General features: G+C 38.5%; 3 protein-coding genes across 3 annotated transcripts; 1 reads left to right on the forward strand and 2 right to left on the reverse strand.

Moving 5' to 3' along the window:
* Positions 1–940: 940 nt before the first annotated feature.
* Positions 941–2,786, reverse strand: LOC135671925 (UDP-glycosyltransferase 83A1-like). The gene is made up of 2 exons (XM_065180330.1): positions 1,952–2,786; positions 941–1,888 (listed from the first exon to the last, which is right to left on the reverse strand). Exons 1-2 carry the CDS (start codon positions 2,784–2,786, stop codon positions 990–992), a joined length of 1,734 nt encoding a protein of 577 aa, XP_065036402.1. The 3' UTR covers positions 941–989.
* A 653-nt stretch (positions 2,787–3,439) lies between these two features.
* LOC103982151 (uncharacterized) lies at positions 3,440–18,063 on the reverse strand. The gene is made up of 17 exons (XM_009398982.3): positions 17,913–18,063; positions 17,303–17,431; positions 17,089–17,173; positions 16,308–16,410; positions 15,996–16,080; positions 14,357–14,443; positions 14,078–14,184; positions 9,481–9,679; positions 8,929–9,359; positions 7,380–7,461; positions 7,108–7,284; positions 6,988–7,041; positions 5,474–5,566; positions 5,316–5,381; positions 4,803–4,849; positions 3,991–4,683; positions 3,440–3,905 (listed from the first exon to the last, which is right to left on the reverse strand). Exons 2-17 carry the CDS (start codon positions 17,417–17,419, stop codon positions 3,530–3,532), a joined length of 2,802 nt encoding a protein of 933 aa, XP_009397257.2. The 5' UTR covers positions 17,420–17,431; positions 17,913–18,063; the 3' UTR covers positions 3,440–3,529.
* A 2,079-nt stretch (positions 18,064–20,142) lies between these two features.
* Positions 20,143–21,732, forward strand: LOC135671926 (PLASMODESMATA CALLOSE-BINDING PROTEIN 3-like). The gene is made up of 4 exons (XM_065180331.1): positions 20,143–20,390; positions 20,935–21,174; positions 21,264–21,297; positions 21,381–21,732. The coding sequence occupies exons 1-4, from the start codon at positions 20,339–20,341 to the stop codon at positions 21,592–21,594; spliced, it is 540 nt and encodes a 179-aa protein (XP_065036403.1). The 5' UTR covers positions 20,143–20,338; the 3' UTR covers positions 21,595–21,732.
* Positions 21,733–24,468: the final 2,736 nt, after the last annotated feature.

The following is a 24,468-nucleotide window of genomic DNA, read 5'->3' on the forward strand; positions in this document are numbered from 1 at the left end:
AAAAGAAAGGATTATTCATCTTTGAGAGGAGTGCCTCTCCAAGAATTCATTCATCTCTGTACACCTATAAAGTCTCGAAACCGGCCTACTTCTTTGTTGACAGGTCCTTTCGGCTTCATGATTTCATGACTTCTTTGTTGACTTCATGATTTCATGATTACATAATTTTGTAGGGTCCTTTTGGCTTCATGATTTCATGACTTCTTTATTGATTTCATGATTACATAATTTTGTAGGGTCATTTGGCTCAAGATTTTGTAGGTTCCTCACAGCAGATAGATCCATATTATGACATTTTTTGGATTGATTTACACTGACCCAAAAAAAAATATTATGGATTATTATAGAAATATCTAAAATATTCTCTCTTGGATATGTAACTCGACGTCTTAAACTCCATAAATATTAAATCGATATAACAAACATAAAAAAAATTATTTTTTATCACCTCATCTTTAGATCGTCTCATTTGATTATTAATTTATTTTTTACATTACACTTATGTAAAAAAATATCTTATGAATGTTTTTTACATAGCAAAATGTGATTTCTATTGGTGATCTTCATTTTTATATTTAATATATTTATTTTAATTTTTTTAATAGTCCTAAAATATCTTTTTTGAAAAAGAACATAAATAATCGCATTGTCTCTTTCTAATCGCGAGCGACCAAAGATATGTTAAAAAAAGGGATGTGAAAAATAAAATGATAAGATCGGTAATCGATGGGTTATAAATAATAAAATTATATTTTTTGGGATTCCCAATATGGGTTGTCAATAGATAGAGAGTTAGGCTCAACCTTATGAAGAAATGAGCCTCTCGTTGGTGGATATATATATATATATATATATATATATATATATATATATATATATATATATATATATATATATATATATATATATTGTTAGAAAGAGTAAATAATAGAGACAATAATTCCAACTTAGAATCTTACAATATATTAATTATCAAAGACAGACGGACTTTACACCCTTTGACCGTTCATCTCTTCCACGATGCGCTTCAAGTTGGTGTAGGAAGACCCTCCTTCACCCACACTCTTGCGAGCTATGTCTTTCCACATCATCGCCCTCGCCTTGATCCCCTCGTCGCCGAGCAACTCTTCCAGCTTCACTCGGATCTGCTCCCGTGAGATTTCTGTCCCTTTGTCATCAGCGTTCAGGCTCAATCCAATCTTCCAAACATCACAGATGTAGACCTGGTTGAGGAACTGGTCGGTGAAGTATGGCCAGCAGAGGAATGGAACCCCGTTCCACACTCCTTCCATGGTGGAGTTCCAACCACAGTGAGACAGGAAGCAGGCGATGGAAGGGTGAGCCAGTATCTGCTGCTGCGGCGACCAGCTCACCATCTTCCCTCGGCCGGCGGTTCGTTCCCGGAAGCTATCTAACCAAGCAACGCTCGCCTCGCTTGCCAGTTCCGGTCTCACGACCCACAGGAACGGCCGGCGAGAGAGCTCGAGCCCGAGCGCGAGCTCTTGGAGCTGGCGGTAGTCGAACACCGTGAAGGTCCCGAAGGCGACGTAGATGACGGAGTTGGCAGGCTGCTCGTCGAGCCACTTCACGCAGGTCGTGTCCTCGGGCCAGAAATGCCCCATGGGCTTGTGATCGAGTCTTTGGCGCGAAATCAGAGGTCCCACGGGCAGGATATTGGGGAAGAGGGCGAAGACGGGTGACTCCATCTCGTGGACTGTGTTACAGATGATGAATTCAGCAAGCTCGAGCAGGCGGTTGCTGTTGACGACTAGCTGGAAGATGATCTTTTGGCCTTGGGCATCACCAGCACAGTTCCAGGCGAACTGAGTCGTGCTGACGGATGGCATGCCAGGGCTCAGCTGGTACTTGCCATGCCTCCTTGGGAGCCCTGCAAGAGACTCAGATCATGGTCTTCGTCCAAACTAACAGCCAAGAAGAAGAAGATGTGTACCATCGGCACCAAGGATGCCCTCTCGGATCATCTTGGGAATGCTCATCATCGTCGCGAGCATGGCTGCAGATGCGGTCCAGTAACAGGCTGCTCTGATCCCCATCTTCTTGGCCACCTCCAAAGCCCACGCCATGTTCTCATCGGCGATCATCCATCCGATCCCGTCTCCTTCTCCTCCACCGGACTCGTTGATGCTTGTTATGAGCTCCTCGAGGCACCCGGGCATGACCCTCAAGTAGCCGTCCACAAGCTTCCCGAGATCGTTGCGGTCGTCGCCGGGAGCCAATCCATCTGGTATGGCGACCATGCGTATTCCTCCTTGTCCGGCAGCGTCACAACCCTTGTCGGACATGGCAGCTGCGATTCGGCCGTGGTTGAACTCGGTGTTGACGAACGTGATCCTGAAGCCCTGCTCGACCAAGCCGCGCGACAGCGACATGAAGGAGACGACATGGCCTTGGGCTGGGAAAGGCAAGACGAGCACTTGAGGAGGCGGGCTCATTGCTGCAGTGCCAAAGGTCAGGTTCGATATGGGATAAGATTTAAGCGACTGAGAGAGCAGGTCGGAGTGGAGAAGAACGAGGAGGATGGCCTCCACTGTTTGGATCCACAATGAATGGCGCAGCGGTGGTAAAAAACGAAAGGCGTAGGTTGACTGATCCATGACTCTGCTTGGTACCGTGCCAGCGAAGTAGCCGGTAGGAACTCTCCTGGATGATTCAGTGTGTGATCTCAGCAGGGATAAGGAGGACAAGGAAAAGTCATCTCTGTCCCCAACATGTCCGAATTGTATACAAGTTGGGCACGTCTCCGAATCGAACGTGGAAGTAGTCATCAACAGATCGTCACTAGTACGTTATATACATTAAAAAAAACTTTAGAAAAGTGATTAGCATAAGAAAATTTCATTACAATCTTGAATACATTAAAACAATTTCGTCATCAACATACCGTCACTAGTACATTATATACATTAAAAAAACGTCAGATCCACATTAAAACAATTTCGTCATCAAGATACCATGGGTACATTATTTGCATTAAAAAAACGTTAGATCCAAATATATGATAGCCATTGGCATAAGAAAATTTCGTCACAATCTTGAATGCATTAAAACAATTTCGTCATCAACATACCATCGGTACATTATTTGCATTAAAAAAACGTTAGATCCAATATATGATAGCGATTGGCATAAGAAAATTTCGTCACAATCTTGAAGAAAAAGTACTTACTCTTTCGGTGCTTGCCGTCATCGTCCCTCCTTAGGACGAGTGCTCATCCGGAGTCTCCCAACCTTAGGAACATGAGTTGATCACAAGCCACCGATAGATAGGTTTATCAAATAAATGATTTAACAATAATCACAAGAAATGCCTCAACATAAACAAAAACCACTTGACGAGATGCAGTGTGACCGTCGAGAACCTCGACCTCAGCTGCTCATTCCTCGTAGAACACTATGTATACTCTAGGCAGCATGGAACTAATACAACAGCCCAACACAAATACCAGAACGAGATTGAATTTATAAGTTACAACTAAATAAAGATTAAATGTGTTTCTGTAAATAATTTTTACACGGGGGATGGAGAGAGTAAAAATTCTAGCATGGATCTCTGCAGTAAAATTCCACAAAACGGGCACAGGGGTCGGCAAAAGTCGAGCTTCATCTCATCATCCGTGCCCCAAGGAGGCTCGGACATCATAAAAAAAGTTTGAGGCATTGTGTCCGTGGCTGACCTGTGGCAACATATACAAAACCACATTGGCGCTGCAACAGAGCAGAGCCGCATGGAAACTGCACACCTCGATAACCTATGCCTTTCTTTTGAACCGCTGCAGTCGAGCTTGTGACCCTCGCACCAGGCAACATCCGCTGATTCAAATGGAACAGGGGTGGAGCAGAAGCTGCAACTCTCCTCTTTTACATATTCACAGATAGAACTGATCCTGGAAGGAGAAAGATAATGAGAATTGTACTAATGGTAACTAGGCTGTCAAAGAGTGTGTTTACATATAGAAGGCGTTCAGATACCTGCTTCCGAGGACCCTAAGTTCAGATCCAAGAACGTTTAGCTGATTGTGCACCAGCCCAGCATTTAGGAGAACCCAGCACTCCATTTGTGCCACTCCAACGGGGAACCATTTTTTACCAACTTGAAACGCATCAGATGAATGAGAGGCATGATTAAGAACAGCCCTGAAAGTAAATGACACAGCCCTTTGTTGCAGTTCCAATTCGTTGTTGACAAGCAAGTTACTCCATGGAGCAAGCTTCCCTTCATTTTTTGGTTCACTTGATTTGAGCTGTTCTCCATTGTGCATGTCAGCTTTGGCATCACTTATCATTAATCTTCTACAGATAATGTTCAGAAGAAAAATTTTGCGAGAACTGATCTCTGAAAGCATGCTCACAACATGAAGCAAGATCTTATCGATGGAATCATCAGAAAGATGGCATGAAAACCAACCAGAGATCCATTTGAAGAGTAGATTTTCCACAAATGATGGACTGGACTTGTTAAATTCTAGTAATGCTGCAAGACTGTCCCATAGAACCAGTGGATTTTCTGCATCTTCAAAATACTGTAGGGACCATAAAATGTTGGATTCCCAACACGACAGGTCTCTCTCAGATAAAGCCAAAGTGGATTCACCAGTATTGTCTGATGAAATTTCCAACGACTGCCCACCGGCCCAGAAAAACTCTATGACTGCTTTCTGGGTCCTGCTTGTTACCAATAAGAAAATTTAGTCTAAAAACTTGTATAGTGATCTGCTGCCAAAAAATGCATCGGCTAAGCATACTATTAGCAATTGTTCATTCTTCTTATAAAGATATATTACCTTGCCTGATACATTTGGTGCAGAAGATTTACGTCAAAACTGCGAACCTGACATGGCACACTTCACGTTAAACATCTGCTTAAGTGCATATAAGGATGAAAATTATCGCATACAAAATAAAATAAGAAATAAAATGAGAAAGTATCGATAACTTGCAGGTCGTCACATTTATTGTTAATATTGCAACAGGCCTGCATACACCATTAATTGGAGTACGTTTTACCTCGCTATAAACAGTACATGAGATATATCTACAAACACTAGAACTTACCTCAATGGTGTACCCAAAAAAAGCTCACATCAAACACAATAAAATGGAAACAGATAAATGGATTATCAAGCAGAAAATAAAGTTTACAAAACCAAGTATAATGGCTAATATGCTCCATACGCAACAGAGCTGCAACCTCACTCCAATATAGCTAATTAACAATATAACAGACTGAATAATACATAAGGATTCCAGAAAAGTCAAAAGTCCAAGTCAAAATTCTATGTAAACAACAAGCTTACCACAGCAATCATTAGTCCTCCAGGGGACAGTACAAGACCAAAGCATTGATCAGATACTAGTGAAAGCTGCAAGAACAATATGTACTCCATTTTAGAAACAAAGGAGATCTGGCAGAAGAGGAAGAGAAGCACAAACTCATGGTCAGTTCCCTCCATACATTGGTAGAGTTTCTGAACCCGGGAAATTTTGAGGGGAAGGTGACTTTATGAAGATAGTCTCCATGCAACACCCAGCTCTGGACTGAATTATCCTGTTATCAGAAATCAAAAGTGACTTTTGAGATGTCCAATTGCTTCCTGAAAAAGCAACTTAGCTACAAAATAAAACTAAACTTATGAAAACTTTATATACACAAGAATAGTGCGATGAAAAGAACAATAAACCATCATTATTCCACAAGTACAACAGAAATGCATAAAATTAACTCTCTCCCATACAGACATTAGGGGAAAACTTATGACGACAGGGTATACACCAAAAAAAGAAACATCAGAATGGCATGTTTAAATTTTAGATATAAAGACATTGGTTTGGTTACAGCTGTGGTAGATATGTCTTTTACTTTTTCCAGAACTGTTTATCAAGTTTAAAAAACAAATGAACATGAAAAGAATATCGAAAGACAAATGCATGCATTTTTGACATATTAGTTCCTCATAATTATTTAACCAAGATCTAGCTGCAGATATATCAATAAAACTGGTTTCCAGGATGTTTCAAGACTGAAGATTCCTAGACAATTGACAAACCTAAGTAAGATGAACTCAAATCAGCAACCAACTCAGTATCTTGCATGCGTAAGACAGTGATATGGTGCTGTACAAATCATGAGGAATTTTTAAGATGGTCGCATTTCGGAGACTGAGGTAGAGATGTTCTTCGTGAAATGAAGATAAGGTTCCACTGCTACCGGACAAAATTGAAAGCAAATTCTGACTGAAAGTATTGAACATGGTCTGGTGATCTTTCCCTTGTGACATGCAAAAAGGCTCAACATGCAAGTGAGTCATAAAGAGGCTACCAACCAAATTGGTAATACAGTTGAGGTAGCAGGACAAATCATCAATTGGTATCAAACTATTTCCAGGAGTTTGATAAAATTAGTGATAGGAATTGATTAACTGAACACAATAGGTGAGTGCCATAACATCAGATTGCAGTAATTAATTGTAATGAGAGAATTAGGAGATATGCATTCATTTGGATAAGGGCGGGGACACTATCATAGGTTTTATGCTAGAAGGTCATCAGCCATGGTATCTAATACCTTATCTTTGATTAAGTGTAACTTCCATTGATCCTCTGGACCCAAACTTCATGAAATACAAGAGCTTGACGGTTGATGAATACATGTCCTGAGTGGCAGGAACTGATGAAAGATGCAACCACTGGCTAGACTGATTATACACTTTGCCTAAGAGGCACTAGCCCAATTCTACACCTGTTGGCCTGAAGAATCATCAGGTTGACTTGACTTCGTGCTCGTGGATTAGGAAAATTGAACAAAAAAGAATTTGGACAGAACTTGATTTTGCAGACCAAAAATATCAACAAATGAGAAGCACATGAAGCTTGCATGAGTACATTTTGCAGTTTTTGAGCATATTTATTACATGAATTATGTATTATTTAAAAGCAGACTAGGAACAATTTAAGTGGTCCAAAACTGACCTGGCTGCAACTGTACAAGCAACGACCACCAAATGCCCAAGCTAGACCTGTCACCTGTTGATTTAAAGGATATGTCAAATTCTGTTAGAACCATCACAAGACAAAGTGAGATAAATGTACCACTTGGTCATGTGCATCATAGACACCAGCACAGTGAATTTTTTTGCCAAACACATTACATATCCATGCTTCAAGCGATCCAGATCCTTTCCCAATTGCTAAGACAATATTTTCTTGAGAATGTCTTGGCACAACCAGTGAAATTGTTGATATTGGGGCAGGAATGGCAACTGTCAACTAATAAGAAAACAATGAATTAAAATGATAAATTGATTTCAATTAGATATTTATCCGCTGTGCGGAAAAATCAAAACTAGCTCAAAATGTTTTACCTCATTTATTAAGGAAAAGGAAATTTTATTAGCCTCTGAAGAACTGGCCAAGTCTTCAACATCAGCTGACCATATCTTCACACTGAGGAAACAATGGTCTATTGTGACTGTTGCTGAAGAGAACCATCAACCATGTAACATATAACAGAGTAGGGATGACATAGTTAAAAGGGAAAATAGTCTTAGACAAGCCTTTTCTTCACACTCTATGATCTTCTACTAGTAGAAAAGATAATAGTCTTACACAAGTAATTGCTTCAGTACTCTATGATGTTCTATCATAGTACCAACTTTTAAATCCAGAGACATTTTTAGTTAGAATGTCAAATTACTCCACAATAATGTAAGACTAAGCTCCAATAGAACGTCACAAATGATAAGAACTGCCAAGCCACACCTCTTTTCTTAAAGTACTATCAGAACCTGTTCATGAACACATAGCTGAAATGACATGTTCATAAAGATATTGCAGTAATACAAGTATCTTTTTCCAGAAACGTTAAGGTTTCATTCAATACTCTACCTAAACATAGGATGGTTTTAGATTTTACGACATACTATCTTTACTAACTCAGTAACTGTACTATACTGATCTGATTACTTACACTATACCAATATACATATGATATCAATCTGTACCAACATACTTTACCATTTTGTGTTGGGAATGCAAAAGTGTTCAAACTGCTTGTGTCTTGATAATATTCGTAATAATGATTATTTAAACCAGCAGGTCACGAATTGCATCTTTCAAAGCTCAGGTATGATTTAATTCTCAGAGCAGAAAACTGATAGGAACCACAACATCAACCAAATCAACCGCAAAACAAAGAGTTTAGTACACAACAAGAAAGAATAGAAGAGCTGCCACCACAAAAACATGAATAGATTACATGTCTTAAATAAATTTGCAATCAGCTGAGAACTGCACATTTCCAAAAAAATGTAACAAAGAAGGAATGCAGGATTTTTCTAACTCATAATGAGATTAACAAAACCCTTGACAATTCATACAGATAGTTCCAGCTGCCCTAGGTATACATCACCAGTGGATAAAGGAGCAAGCTGACATGCATAGACAAACTTGAGTGAATCTCAACAGTCTCACTTCTATGTATCAAGACATGGCAACAAAGTTCATTAAATAATAGGAAATGCTGAACAAATAACATGTATGACCTACAATAGTCAATTTAATGATCTGACCATATTAAATTGGACAAAAGAAAAAGAAAGCACATCCCCTTGTCATCAGGTTAGTTTCTGTTTCTGACATGAATACCACTTTAAAAGTCAGAAATACAAGTCTGGAATTAGCTTAACTGATCCAATGATGTATGTTAGGGAACATAAATTGCAATTCACAAACAAAACATCTCAATTTTATCAAAGACTTCCAGTTTAATCAGATTATATACCCTTCAATCACAAATCATACAAGACGATTAAAAAAATATGCATCAAAGACAGAACGAGCAATCCAACTGGCAATAGAATTTGAAACAAGAAAGAGACCATTGACCATATATGACCAGTATAGTAAAACCACCTTCCATCCGAACTTCCAGTGGCCAAGATCAACTGGGACATTCTCAGGCGTGCTGCAAGCATTTCCCAACTAATTGTAGTGATCCATGCGTTATGAGCCTGGATAAGTCCAACGAGCATTGGATCAACAGAAACTCTGCCATGCTCAATAGTGTAGCATTCCGGTTCACAGAGTTTCCAGAGAGAGATTTTACCAGACTTCCCCCCAACAGCAAGAATAGCGTATCTGTTGGAAAAGCCAGGCTGGATTCGAGATGACTGCAATACTGGTGACCAAGCTACAACGAGGCCTGATAACAAAGCACTACGAGAAGCATACTGCTCTGGGGTGATCATAGGGACATAATTTTGCCTTCCTTCTGGAAGCAGGCCTTCAGGTATTGGAGAAATCTGTTTGCTCACCATGGCATTATTGGAGCTGACCTCAATAACCTGAAACTAAATGTTATTACAAACAAACTTCATAGCAGGTAATAGGATTTCTGGCAGTATATAACAAGGCCTACTTAGTCCCTATAGGCATCAATTACAAAAGTATGTAATGGTTAAACACCTCCTCAGAAGAAACTTGATTGATGATGGAGCAAGGCCTAATGATAGATTCTGTACTAGCGGCAACAGGTTTATCAGTAACTGATAATGCTGTAAGGTCATCGCCACTATCATGCCATCCATCTTCATGAGAGTCCTCTCCATTTGCGCCATCGTTCAGTGCCTCTCCTAGTGATTTGTGGTGATTGATTCCCTTGCTTCTGTAAAGCATTAAAGTTCTAACAGTGACAATCAAATTCCTATAAATGGCCTAACAGAAAATATGAAATAACTAGATATTAAGGAATCAACATATGAAGAATAAATTCCATGGGTTAGAAGGTTAAGAACTGTGGCAAAAGAAAATAAAGTTTTAAAATAGACTGTCAGGTGGTGTACATAATAAAAGGCTAAGTAATTGAGAACTAAAGGTTTAGATGATGTCAAGACAAAAAGAATTCACAAAAACACAGTGTAAAACAAAAAAAAACAATTTCTCTACTCCAAACAAGGTTCAGGTTCTAAATATTTGTTTAACACCAATTCGGATGACCAAATATACCAACCTACACCACTGGTACGATCATGAAATATGATAAAAAATGAAATACCAACTGGTACCAACCTATATAGTCCAACATCAGTCCTTGGTGGCAAGGTTTGCCGTACATACTGTACCTCCTGGTACGGGCGGTACGTACCGGTCCGACAGGCCAGCGGTACGCGGACCGCCCCGTACCGTACCGAGTACTGTAGCAGTGCACTGTAGCACTGTAGCAATGTACAGTGCTCGGTACACGTGAGTGTACCGCTCGGTACACCTGGGTGTACCGAGCGGTATACCATACCGTACCAGTACCGAGCCCGGGTCGAAACGCCGGTATGGTACGGTACGGCGAACCTTGCTTGGTGGAACCTGCATATGCTCAAGTTGAATAGTTGCCGAATGTAATGGTTCATTTCAAGGTTTGTGATTTCGAATTGTCATACTGCCCGTACCGGGCAGTACGTACCGGTCCGCTTGATATAATGGCCTAACTACAGCGAGGTTAAGGGAGAAGCGTCGAAGAAGGAAGAAGAAGGAGAGGGCGTTCGAAGAAGAGGGAGAATCGGGAGAACATCGGCGCGAACTTGTTTCCATGCCTGTTCTCGATCCCGATCCGACACCACCCTCCCTCGATGATCCCGATCCAGGAGGTAACGGCAAGGAGAGTTGCAAAGAGGAGGATCTGGAGGCACAAGGATCAAGGGAGGCAGCAGCTAGAGCAGCAGAAGAGGCAGTCTCCTTCATCGCCTCGTCTGCGACTCTGTGGCCTTCTTCTTCGCCACGTTCTTTGTTGAAGGCCGGAGACGTCTGTGGCCTTTGACGTCTTCGTCGCGTTCTTCGCCGAATGCCGCAGATGAGGCGACGAGAAGAGAGGCAACGTCGTCGAGGCTGCATACGCCTTTTTTTAAATATTTTTATATATTGATTTTTATTTTTTTTATATAAAAATATATATTATATATGTTTATATATTAATTATATTTATTTATTTAGGCATATCGCTTGGTATAACGTACCATATCGTACCGAGCAAAGCTCGATACACCGGTACGGTACGAAATTTCAAACCTTGATTCATTTTTTATTAGTAGCAGTTGCACAAATCTCTGATTTTATAGGTTTTAACGTGTGGCATCAAAGGTTAGCATTACATTGCACCTACATCAACTACTGGTATTCGAAACCTTGCCCTATGAATAAGCACAAATACAACAAATCATAAGACTGAGCAAAATGACAGCTAAAAAATGAGGATGCTGAGATGATTCCATCTATTAGATATTTAGATGAAGAATATGTAGCCAAAAATTGTTGCATGCAACAAGAACATCTTGTCTCATAAAAACCAGGTTATAACAATTAGTCATCAACCTAAGTACCTTACATAATTCTTCTATCATTGCTAATGCTAATGACATTCTTCAATTACAGTAAACCACTTGGTAAGGGCAGACTGTGAAATCAAAAAAGACATTACAGGAATATAAACATGAGCACAGTTCCGGAAGCAAGCCACAGTAAAGAAAGTCAGAAAAACGTTAACCTACTGACCATTCCATACTCTATAGCTATCATCTTTTGTCACTTCAACATAGAATTAGCAGCATTTTAAAGTCAAGCTGTTACACTTTTCTCAGAATCCTTCACTTGAGGAACTCTGATGTTATATTCGAGTTGATGTCATTCACATCCTTATGCACCAGCACCATTCTAGTGATTTATGGTGCAGCACCCTTCTATTTTGTTATAATTGTCCTCTCAATCATGTTATCCATTGTTACGAGTAATCTCACCCACAGGTATTAACTGCATTGAACACACCCAGGACTTATGGCATCCTGCATTCTTCTTCAGTAACATAACTTAAACACCTACATGTAACATGTGAACCTTATTAGTTACAAGCCTACTTTAATTTCATGTGATGAAATTCTGTGTCCTCATACCATTAGCATAAGGTAATACAAATACACACCTGTATGTTTTTTTCATGTATTTGCTACAACGAAAACTACATCCAAATCCAATTCTCATCTGTTTTATGAAAGTTGAGATACTACCCAACAATGTCAAAATGTCAAGTCCCAACTGAAAAAGGTATTTAATCCATGCATAAAAGTATCTGACCATAAGTTGATTTTTCAGCTGCCGAAGGTAAAACAAGCATGACTGTATCTTCCTTTCATATTTCTGTTACAATGGAGACTACATCCATGTTCAATTCCTCACATATGTTTCCACACTATCAAACAATATTAAACTGTAATGTCCCAACTAAAATAGGTACAAGTCCATGGTCTCGAGATATGATGAAGTCTTGAGTTAGTCATTAGCAGCCTAACACAATCCTCCCTTGTTTCTGCATTAGTTAGTTGTTAGCTGTTTAACACAGCCCTCCTTTCCAGGCTCAAGACTGCAATGAAAAACATTTGACAATAAGCATGCACAAACATAGTTGTCGTTGTACATATTGGCAAGTTGGAAACTTCTCATAAAACTTTAAGTTTCTAAACACCAACTAATATGATGTCAGTAATAATGGACCTCTTTGACCGGAAGGCCCTTTATAAGCCACTCAGGTTTCTGTATCTGTTCCAACTGACTTCTGTCCCTTTCATCAGCTATAGAACATGACAAGCATAAACAAGGTTCAATATAAAATACTCTTAACTCTTAAGGGCAGCTAAACAGCTTCTCATTGATTTCTTTGTTTTGCAATTCATTATTCACATTGTTTCCACCATTATGTGCATTGATATTTGATATTTCTATGCATAAGGACTTGATTCTGTAGCCAGCACTTTGCATTCCTCAATTAATTATTCGATACCTTACGCACCATTTAGGCAAAAATGCTTTCTCTATATTGTTTCCTAGTTAGCCTTGTACATATTTTACACTCAAAATGGAAAATCTATCACAGTGACTGTGCTCTACTCAATTATAACAAGACAAGAAAAGAATCCACATAACACCATACACTAAAAAGATCAAACAGGGATAGCTTCTCCAGACTGTTTCATGTGTACTGTATTATACAAGGACCATGAGCAAAACATGAATATTCTCCAAGAATAAACGACAAGATTTCTTTGATTAACTCATCACTATGGATGGTGTTTCAAACTAGTCTCATAAACAAGAATGGACCATCAACTGAAACAATAGCAACAAAAACTTTTGCCGTGTACTACACTTCTATGGTACAACTCAATCATTCCTACTACACTTTACAAATTTACAATAGCCGAGTGTACTACACTTCTATGGTACAACTCAATCATTCCTACTACACTTTACAAATTTACAATAGCCGAGGATCGTATGCAAGTTGAATCAGTAGGTAAAAGATAAAAACAGAAGAACCTAACAAGAAAAGAATTCATAATAATTATGTAATACCCTAGTTTTTAACTAGGGATATTTCTATAAATAAAGTTAAACAAAATGGTATATTTAGGGTTAGGGTTAGCAACCTCCTCTTTATATAAATCCACCTCTCCTCTCAAATCTTAGTGGAGAGCTAGATTGGTTATAGAAAAGAGGCGATGACGATGGAAGGGCATAGCCTTCAAGGGAAATTAGTAGGAATCCTTAGATCCATATCATCCTCTACTTTTCCCTCCAGAAGCAATGGAGGGAAAAGTAGAAGATAAAGGAGAACAAAGGATCCCTACTAATTTCCTTCAATGACAATGCTTTTATCGTCATCCCCTCTTTTCTAAGCCGATCTAGCTCTCCAAAATAATTCGAGAGGAGAGTATGGATGTATATATATAGAGGAGACGGTAAACCCTAACCCTAAATAATCCCTTTAATTAAATATTAACTCTATTTACATAATACCCTTAACTAAAAAATTAGGGTATTACCGATTAAGCAGATGGAGAACACAAGTATCCAAATATATTCAAAAAGGAAAAACATTACTGGGTAACATATCAGGTTATAACCAACCAAACCACGAGTGGACATAAATTAAAAAAAGAAAAAGAAAAAGAGGTAAAGGAGAGACTAGCAAGATACAAGAAACCACTAAGCAAAGAATTTATGGTTTATGTAAAATGTTTACCTTCTGCTTACCCCATTTCTTTTGAATGTAGGTTCTTTGCTAGAACTACAATCTTGGGACTCGATGACACGTTTTTTGCTTGATTTGGAGCTTGCACTAGTTTCTTTCTGATTTAGGTATAAATGCATAATAGTAAGTAATTGCAACAAGAATCACAAAAAATGCAACTTTCCAAAACAGCGCAAGAAAAAAAACCAGTAGCAACAAAGGATGTTCTTGATTTAATATAATAGGCAAAAGCACATTACATGTTAGGCAAGACAGCTGTGAGGAACTCACTTGAGCAAACGATGTTGAAAGCAAACTCTGTTCCCCAAAATTTGTTCTTTCAAAATAATTAAACAGCAAGTCAGATATATCAACAACCTACAAAAAATTACAGCACAATGAAGCACATGTTGCAAAAACTTCAAAAATATGTCATCTCTAGCATCGGGCAGCATACTTAGAGTGATCGAGGCTAAGAAACAGATAATAACTTGGGGAATACAACTTATAACCGAGTTGCATGAGAACATGAATAAAGTCCTCCTTCCCCACAGATAGCAACAACATCCTATTACAGGATTCTGCAGCAGCCCTATGGTGAGAAACACCAACATTGCCAAACCCAAATAGTTGGCACATAACGCCATTTTTCACATATGTAGCAAAATTGTTGTTTAGCAGTTAGGAGCCAGAAAAGTCTTCAAAAGAAAGAATTTAAAAATAACTAACATGTTTTGGTTAGAAAATTCACAAGATCATAGCCTCGTAGCAAGAGCCAAACTCACATAAGAACATAAATTAATGAAATAAATCAAAAAGAAGAAGAATTAATCTATTACGATGAATTTATAAGAAATCATTTAAAATTAAAAATAAAACCATGAAATTTCATTATAAGATTATGCAGCAGAAGGGCAGTCTATTTACATCGTTAGGATTATACGATCAACTTCTCCAAGTGAAAAAAAATACACAAAAGCTTTCATCAAAATAAAGATTTAAAATTTTATCTAATTGACTCCATCAAAGCCCTTAGTGAAGTTAAAATCATATGACAGCAAAGTCTTTCTCCTTTGGGTTCTCAAGTCTCAACTACATAAGGCCAATCATTGTAAAGCAATTTTTTCAAGAATCTCCAAATGGTATGGTTTTGCCACCGTGTTCTGCTAGAGCCATTTTGATGACCCTAAATCTCTCAAATTTGAGAACTATTACATCGCATCTATAATTGATCCCAATTTCATTAAATAACAGGCATATTGTTCGATAATGACACTCCACAACCTAAGGTATCAAGGCTAAACTTTAAGTTATTATCTATTGTTTTCATTTATTTGTAAAATTGACTGGCACATTAACTAAATTGATCAACTGTTTTGCAAAGGCCTGAGTTGAGGACATAAAAGGGCCAATTCATTAAATTTTATAAGGCCAAACAACCTTTCAGTTAACGATTACTTTCTCCTCCTGATGCATGCATATTCATTTAATAACCTTGCTTTTTTACAAAAAAAAAGTAATCCAACAACATTTTCTCAAAAGTATCTACCAGAGAAAACTACAGATACCTCCGACTCATCTACTAACACCAAGTGCATTTTTAATGTCACCTATATTTAAACGTTCAATGAAACAGATGTCAAGTTTTTACAACTATTTCCCATATCCCAAGGATCCCCTCAAAATGCTGGTCTCTCTTTATCTTCTCTGCCAAAGGGAGTGCCGAAAGAAACCAAGATAGTGCTCACAAAGGACGATCTAGTCTGTAAATGATTTGTCAATGAAAGAACCACATCACAAAACTAATGGCATGACATTGTAACAGATAGAAAAATTCAGTGTTTTAAATAGATGTCAAATCAAAAAATTTGAGGAAACACTCTGTTTACAGTTTCTAATTCATGTGTAGCAATTTCCTATAGTTGCTTACCTCAACCCATTCAGCTCGAAATTCACAAAACGGTGCTCGATACAGCTTTATACGACCTTCACTAGTGCAAACAGCCAACAAACATCTGCAAATGATTCACGGAGAACAAACAATGTCTTCAAAAACACCCAAAAAAAATAAACAACTATGCTTGGACGATAAGCACTAGATGTTAGCCATGAGCAATAACTTTGTACCACCATATAATAAATTTAGAGAAACAAGTTTGCATATTGGAGGCATTGATTAGTGCAGTTGGATTGATGGAAATCTGTTCAACATCATGGATACGAGTTTAGCAAAACACCCTACCCTGAATTAGAAGCAAACCCTGGTTGGGACCATGAAATGGATCGAGCACATGGACGAGTGTCACGTGACAAGCAAGTAGGCATCAGACATGGAGTCAAAAGATCTGCAAATATTTCCATAGGCTCATAAATCAGGAAGCAAATCACATAAAAAAGAGTTGCCTAAACATGAGCATAATCCAGGAAGCAACTGAATACAGATCTTAAAGCTTACATCAAGGACTACAGGACAGCTTACTAGAAAATTATGTCTTTGCTGGACCTGCCTAGCCAAAGCCATAAAGTTTCCATATTGCAAAGACAGACCATCTAGAGGCACTTCTAGAAATAATATCCAACAAAAATACAGGCATTAAGTTGGACAAAGAATTCCAATACTATAAAAGAATTCCTGAACAATAGTATCATATATACTTGATTAGCTATTTGAACCAGGTAACCAAATTTTTTCCTTCCTTCCAACTTAATTGGATGGATGAAGGCCAACATAAGACAAATTACTCATTGTAGTACTTATAATCCTACTATAAGTTATATTAGGAATCAACTCTGTAGTTGGTTAAGGCATCAATGTTAGTAATTGAATATCTTATAAGCTGATTGTCACCTTAGAAAATTAAGGAATTAAAAAGAGCTCCATAGATACTATTTGATGAACACAAACTGCAAGGGTAGCACATCAAAACCATTTTCTATATTTTATATCATTAGCGTGTGGGCATGCAAATTGGTAGCTATAATATTCTGAAGATGATCACATGGGTTAATTAAAGAAAACTAACCTTCTCTTCTTACGAAGCCTATTGGAAATGGCTTGTTGGGTGAAAGAGTAATCAATCCTCTAGGACCATCAAGCAAAGCAGGATTCTGAGGAATTAAAATGAAGAAATGAATTGATGAATGTGATAAACTATAACCATCTCCCTACCATCCACCAAAACGAAAAAGGTAGGCTCATCATTATAATTAACAAAAGAAAAGACACATGACACCTACAACTATAGTGACGATATGTCCCGAAGCAACAGCCACCAAGTTTTCATTTGACCATGCAATGGAGTTTGGATATGACGGAGAAGCAACCAGGGGAACAGCCTGCCAGTGTGAAGCCATAGCACGTGACACCTGAAAACAGGAATACAAAATGACATAAAAAGGAGCAAAGGATACAAAAAAAGAGGATAAATAGCTTCATATGTGCATCTGCAAAGCAAATAATTAAAGATAGCTGACTTCTACAAGCACTTTTCCTTCTCAACAAGTCTATACCATGGGCAAATTCATAATCTGGTTCTACCGTTCTCGACGACCTTATACCATTAGCAAACTTGAACAGAGTACCGTGCTTCTGGGAGGCTGGGGATATATTAATTAGGATCTTATATCGATCAGTGTCCTCTAGGGAAAAGTTTAGCACATTGAAATATCAACTTGCTTGTGAAGTAGTTAAAGCCGATGAGAGAAGAGGAGGATCGCGACGGAGGTTCCAGATCCACGGCCAATAGAGGAGAGGGTGGAGGGGAGCGAGGGGACGCCAAAAAGGGCGGAGCACTGTGGCAGCGGCTCTAGGCCACGGCTGAGAGAGAGAGAGAGAGAGACGTCTAACCTCTTGACGGCAACCGGTCAGGCGACTTCTGGTGTTCCGAAGGAGCCAGCGGTCTTTCGCCGGTCGGTTATCGGAGAGAAACAACCGCCGGGACGATTGGCCATAGGACAAAGGAAGGCGGTGGGGCTCTTCGCGTAGGCACGAGGGAATAGGCGTGGAGCGAGTCCGTTTAGGGTTTTTCAAACAATGACACGGCCAACTCGGTTCGACTCGTACGAGTTAACCGAATTACCGAGTCAACTGCTCAGTCGGGTCAGATAACCCGGGTCAACTCGATCGGATGAATCTGGACCGTCAGATCATGAAGACAATAAATTGCCGTGGTTGGACGTCCCGTTGACTTGGCACTAAAAATATTAGAGGTCCGTAATACCCAAATAATTCAAAAAGAAGAAGATATAATAAATAAAAATATATCAAATACACTAAATTAATTTCTTATTCGCTACCATCATGTAATTCGATGGCACATATAAAGATCAATCATATGCTAACCTAATTTTATTAGCCGAAACGTCTTCAAATTATTTTCTATATAAGTAACATGTGGTTGCAATATATGATAGATTAAGAATCCATACCTATCTCGCTTGGCGATCCTACTGGTATATCCTTGAATGATTGATGTAAGACGATCGCATGAGAATTTATAGGAGTTGAATGACTCTAAAAATCTATTTCTATCGAAATTAGGATTCAATTAGAAGTATAACACAAATAAACTAGAATTATTTTCATATTTATGATTTTATTTTTAATAATATTTTTTTTTATTGATATTTATTACGAGAAAATATCATTGATGACTTAATCCGTTCAATATGATTTATACCTATGCTTATAAGATTGTTCAAGTTACTTTCGATATGAAAATATCGATTTCTCAATGTGCCATCTACGTAAAGATCTTGGTAGGAAGAGATTTCAGAATTCGATTTTTTCTATGTCCAAATTAGTTTCCTGAGATATGTACATGTAAACGTAACGGTAAAAAAAATCATTTACGACTATGTTAAAAATAAGTTTTTGTATCTAATTATAAAAAAAATTATAAAGAAATAATCCTCGTATTGACATTTTCTCTACTTGAATGTTAAAGAGGAGATTACCTGGCTTGACCCATTGTCTACTTAGGCAAATCATGATAGAGAATTGTTTTCATCTCCTTTTTATGATATAAACATCACTTAGAGATCACATGTTAAATAATGATTGGACAACGATATTCTTCCTATAAGTACCAAACTAATATTTTAAATATAAAAAATTATAGAATAAAATTTGAATATTATTTTTTAATAATTTCTTGATTGAGAATTGTTTCTACTGTTCTATCGAGAGCTCATAAGGATAATGGAGGAGGAGGTTTCTACGTTATTAGACCAAAAGCCACAAGTCGTGCTAATTTCTGCAGTGTTCAGAAAGCAAAGGCTATCAAAAACTGGTTTTAGCCATTCACAAGCAAAGGAGGCTTCTAAATTATTAGGGGGGTGCCAAAGTCAGAGATTACATGCATCGATAAAGATTCGAGCCACTTCATTCAGCAATCATACATGACTTGATTCAGCCATTCATATCCAATGCCAGTGTGGAAGATTTGTTGTTCCCTCTGTCAATCTCAAAAGGATGATGAAAAGAAGTAACCCTCTTTCCTCCTTCCGCTTGAAGCTTGCAAGGAATCACCGACAAGACTAACAAGGTTTGATTCATACAGCCCAGACCAACATGAAAAGTAACATTAAGTTTCTTGCCATAGTTTGGCTCGATTGATTCTATTCAACGTTAGGCTGTTGGTTCTCCATCTCGGGCAATGATAAGAAGGCTCAATAGAAAGATACCCTTCCCATCTTCTCCAACCAGGTGAGAGAAAAGCATGAGGCATTGCTGCTGTAGCTCATTTACAAAAAGCTTTATTCTTAGTCCCGAAACAACACTTTACATTTGATCATCATATCATGCTTGCTATCTGGAATAGTCTGGTTCTCTCAACATCAAGAGTTGTACACGCCGTTGCCTACTTGCGACAGCACACCAACAACGGGCCGAAAAGATGAGAGGCGTGTTGCGTCCGGACCACCTCAACCGGAGCAGGGAAGAGATGGTGAGTTGGGTTCAGAGTTGGACGGAGGAATCCTTTCTTGACTCCACACATGGGTTTACGACCGTTCATAAAGGAGGTGGCGAAAAAGCTGCTTTTGATCGCTTTCCAAGGACGCACATAGGCAGCGACGCAGGCGGAAAAACTATTAGGCGAATGAATAGTTAATTGGGCTTGAAATGAGATACTGTATACTTAAGTACAACATCACTCTACCTGCCTGTTTCGGAGTCTTCTTTTGTTGTCCACAGCTTCCTCTCCTTCTCCCTTCCCCTCTCTCTCTCTCTCTCTCTCTCTCTCTCCAGAGACTTGTGCTTCTTTCCCTGTCATGGCTGCTCTAGCTTTTGCAGTTCTCATGTTGGCCATGATCGGTGGATCAGGTATGCTGTACTTCCTTTCGACACTCATCTCTAAGGAATTATTTATAACAATTTTTTTCCTTTTTTGAGATCGGGACTTATATTCTGGCCTTTTGCTCTGTATTTTCTTCTCTTTCTTGAATATTTGGTGTCTTTGATGATGCTCCAAGATCTACGAGCTCTTTCCTCTACCATGGCCTTCTCTAAGAAGTTCTTCTTTGGGTTAAAAAAGGACGGAAAAGAATTCCACACTGTTTCTGTTTACTCTCGAAATTTCTCTGCTTTCTTAAAGAAAAATCTTTGGTTATTGAAGTTGTTGCAGCAAGATGTTAATCTCCAAAGAACACACAGATGCCTGGTTTCCTTTTGTTTTTAGCTATGCGGCCAAAAGGTGGCTTCTTTTGGTGATGGTAATATTTTCTCAGTTTCTGTAGAGAAGATTTCAGGTTGGACTATCATGATTTCTCAATCTTTTTGGAGGAGAGTTGTTGCGTCTCTCTCCCCATATTCCACAAATTAACATGGAAAATGATGATGATCTGACGGTCTTCTTTTGTGGTGGCAGAGGGTGCTTGGTGTATCTGTAAGCCTGAGCTGGGTGACACTGCTCTGCAGAAGACACTGGACTATGCTTGTGGAGCTGGGGCTGACTGCACCCCCATCCTCCAAAATGGAGCTTGTTACAGTCCCAACACAGTGAAAGACCATTGCTCGTATGCTGTGAACAGTTACTACCAGAGGAAGGGGCAGACACAACAGGCTTGTGATTTCTCAAGCACTGCTACTCTTACTACCACGGATCCTAGTGAGTTCCTAACCCTTGTAAACCTCTGTGCATGAACAACACCTTTGTCCATGTAAACTGGAGACTAATCTTGATGCAATTGCCTGTAGGTAAGAATGGTTGCACTTACCCTGCAACTTCCAGGTATACATGTATTTATATGTCTGAGTAAAATATACATCCAACATCATGTTTGAGTTTGATCCCACTCGCTTCGCTTCCTCCAGCGCTGCAGGCACAAGCAATTCTACACCAGCAACAAGCACCCCGGGCACAACCCCCGGCACCTTCACTCCAACCACCGGAGGACTGAGTGGATTAGGGCCCACGAGCAGCATTTCCACCGACAATAACAATGGTGGTTTCCTCCCAAAGGCAGGGATGGATTCCCTCCTCCTCCTCCTGATTGCCATTTGCTCAGGGATGGGTTTGTTGGGTTGATGAACAGCTGTAGTGGAAGTCAGATGCTGAGTATTTATTGAGAGCTGATGGCTGTGCAAAAAGTTGGGTGATCCCGTTGTTGTAAAATGGTTTGATCCAGAGACATTTCTCATCTATTCCATGTTCCTTCTTTCCCAAGTGGACAGCAGAATCGGTTCCATTTTGAGTGCTAGGGTGGATTCTTCTCGCTTCTCCTTCTCCTTCCATGTGAACCAGGGTGGCAGAAAGAAACTATACTACGTGACACATGCTTTCTCTGTTATTTCATCCTAATCTATCAAACGATGGAACGGACGGAGAGCAGCTACATGAAGTGAAGCAGCACAAGAAGAGAAACATCAAGCATCCCTATTTGTATGCAATTTTTAACCCGCTGCACCTCAAATCATTGAGCTCGTTGGTGTCGTATGGGAATGATTGATTGGGTTGTGGAAAGCTTCTTTGGGCGGAAGAAGGAAGACGTGGACGTGGAGGTGGTTGCAATGTCAAGAGAGAAGACGAATGGCCAGGATGGATTGGCCATGCCGAGAATAATTAATACTGTCAATTCCCGGTGATACAGATGTGATTGACTAAACTTGGGCTTCAGCTCTTAAAGATAAGGCAACTTGAAAGGTTTAGTTGCTGGGCACAAGCAACATGACATGGATAGTTTCTTGTCGTGATTTCTCTCCCAAAACATTTCGTTGGAATAGAATACATATTTAGTACATATGAAAAGAAAATTGGGGATAATGTATCTTAAAAATTGTTTCTATAATTGTAATATCCCTAATTAGTCCGACATCGAAAATGAACAGGATCAAGATCGACTTATAAGGGTTATGTTAGGATTTAATGAGGATGTTAAGCCTTTGAGTGGGATGATTGTAGTACTTTTGATTATAAAGGTACGATGAGTGTACTACTATCAATTTTAACTTAGATGATTTTATTAAAAAATTAAAATTTTAAGATAAGTTTAGAGAAAAAAAAATTCTAAGAATTTTCTAAATAGCATCCTTGAATAATTTTTTTTAAAATAAATATTTTGCCCTCCTTAGTCATTATCATTCGTTTTGTCAATCACCGATGACCCCCCTTCATTAGACCCACATAATAATGGAGGTTACGAGTGAAGGTGGGTCACCTCCCCTCCTTCCTCGTCGGTGGTCACCGACGAGGAAGGGGCACGAGGAGGCTACACCGCTCCTTTATGCCTAACGACGAATGCTATGGACGAGAGCAAGTCATGTCCACTCCTTCCTCACATGTGACAGATGGTAAAAGATGTTGCAAGTGACAGCGATAGCGATGGTTGCGAGGTCCAATGGGGTTCAGCAAAAGGACTTACTAAAAAATAAGGATAATTGGTGGGCAAAAGTAATGATGATTCTAATGAAGATACAAGTAAAATGATCTTTTAATATGATTAGAGGTACTTTTATGAAAAAATTTTAAAGTTAGGGTATTCTATGAAAAATTCTTAAATTCAAACATTTTTTTTCAAAAATTTACCCAACTTTTTATTCAACAAAGCCATGTCTTTATTGAAAAATTATTAATTTTATTCAAGTTTTAGCCTCCATTCAAAATTATTTTTTATTTAATTCTTTAAATAGGTTTACTAAATCTCTTTGGTTCATTGAATTGATTCACTAAATTGACTAGACCCTAAATTGAACCTCTTATCCTTCTCTTTCAACGTTGTTCCTTTTTCTTTCTCCCTCACCTTTTTTCCATCCTCTTTTCTCCTCTTATTGTCTCTTTTTTATACTCTAATTAGTGATAGAGGGGCAAGCTAAAAAAAGAAGGAAGAAAAATTTATATCGAATTGGTCTTTAGTTTAATTAAAATTAATATAAAACTACCTAATAATCCTAAAAGTTCAAGGGTATATTTATCCATTCATGAAAATATTTTTGGATAAATTCTAAAGATTACTATTTACAACCCTAACTTTACCATTTACAATCTTATTTTAACAATTTTTAATATAAATAAACTATCCCTTTATAAATGTACCAATATTCTTCAATTCTTTCTCCTCTTTTTCTTCAATTATTTTCTTCTCTTTATTTTCATAATTATCATCTTCTTATTCTCCTCCTTTTCCGTAGACAATAAAGTCGAGGGGAATGGTATAAGTAAAAAATCAGTGACAATGACTTTCTCTTCTTTCACACCTAGTAGAGTCGATGGTATAAGTGAAAGATCGACGACAAGTGGGTCAGTTGGAGTTGATGATCGGTGACAATGGTTTTCATTTCTTTTGCAACCAATAGAGCCAAGAGCCAGTGATGGTGTAAGTGAAAGATTGGTGGCAAGAGGGTAGGCTGCGGTTGATGGTCAGTAAGGCTTTCTTTTATTCCGTAGCTAGTGAAGCTGGTGATGTCATCAATAGAAGATCGACGATAGGCAAGGTAGGCTGGGGAAGATGATCACAGCAATGACTTCTTTCTTCTGTAGCCGGTACAAATAACAATGATGATATCAATAGAAGATTATCAATAAATGGGTAAGCTAAGGGTGGCGATCGTTCACAATGAGTAATGAGGACAAGGTTGGGGGTGCTTCAATTTTGAGGAAGAAAAAGAGAGAAGAACGAGAAGGTTAAAATAAAATTAGAGAGGTTATGAGGAGTAAATTATTATTATTAATCTAAGGGATAATTAATAGTAAGTATGTGATTTTAAATAATAAGCTCCTAAATTCTCAATAGAAAGGTGTGTGCTCCGTTAAAACTAATTCACGAGAACTTTTTTTTTTAATATAAATTATTAAAAAAATCAATTCGAATGTTTTAGAGTAATGAAGAGCCAATCATATATTTATATTGTCACTTGGCAACATTAAATAGATAACAAGTAAAATAAATAAATAAATGAAGCAAAA

The sequence above is a fragment of the Musa acuminata genome, chromosome BXJ1-4, assembly GCF_036884655.1.
Source record: "Musa acuminata AAA Group cultivar baxijiao chromosome BXJ1-4, Cavendish_Baxijiao_AAA, whole genome shotgun sequence".
NCBI lineage: Eukaryota > Viridiplantae > Streptophyta > Magnoliopsida > Zingiberales > Musaceae > Musa > Musa acuminata.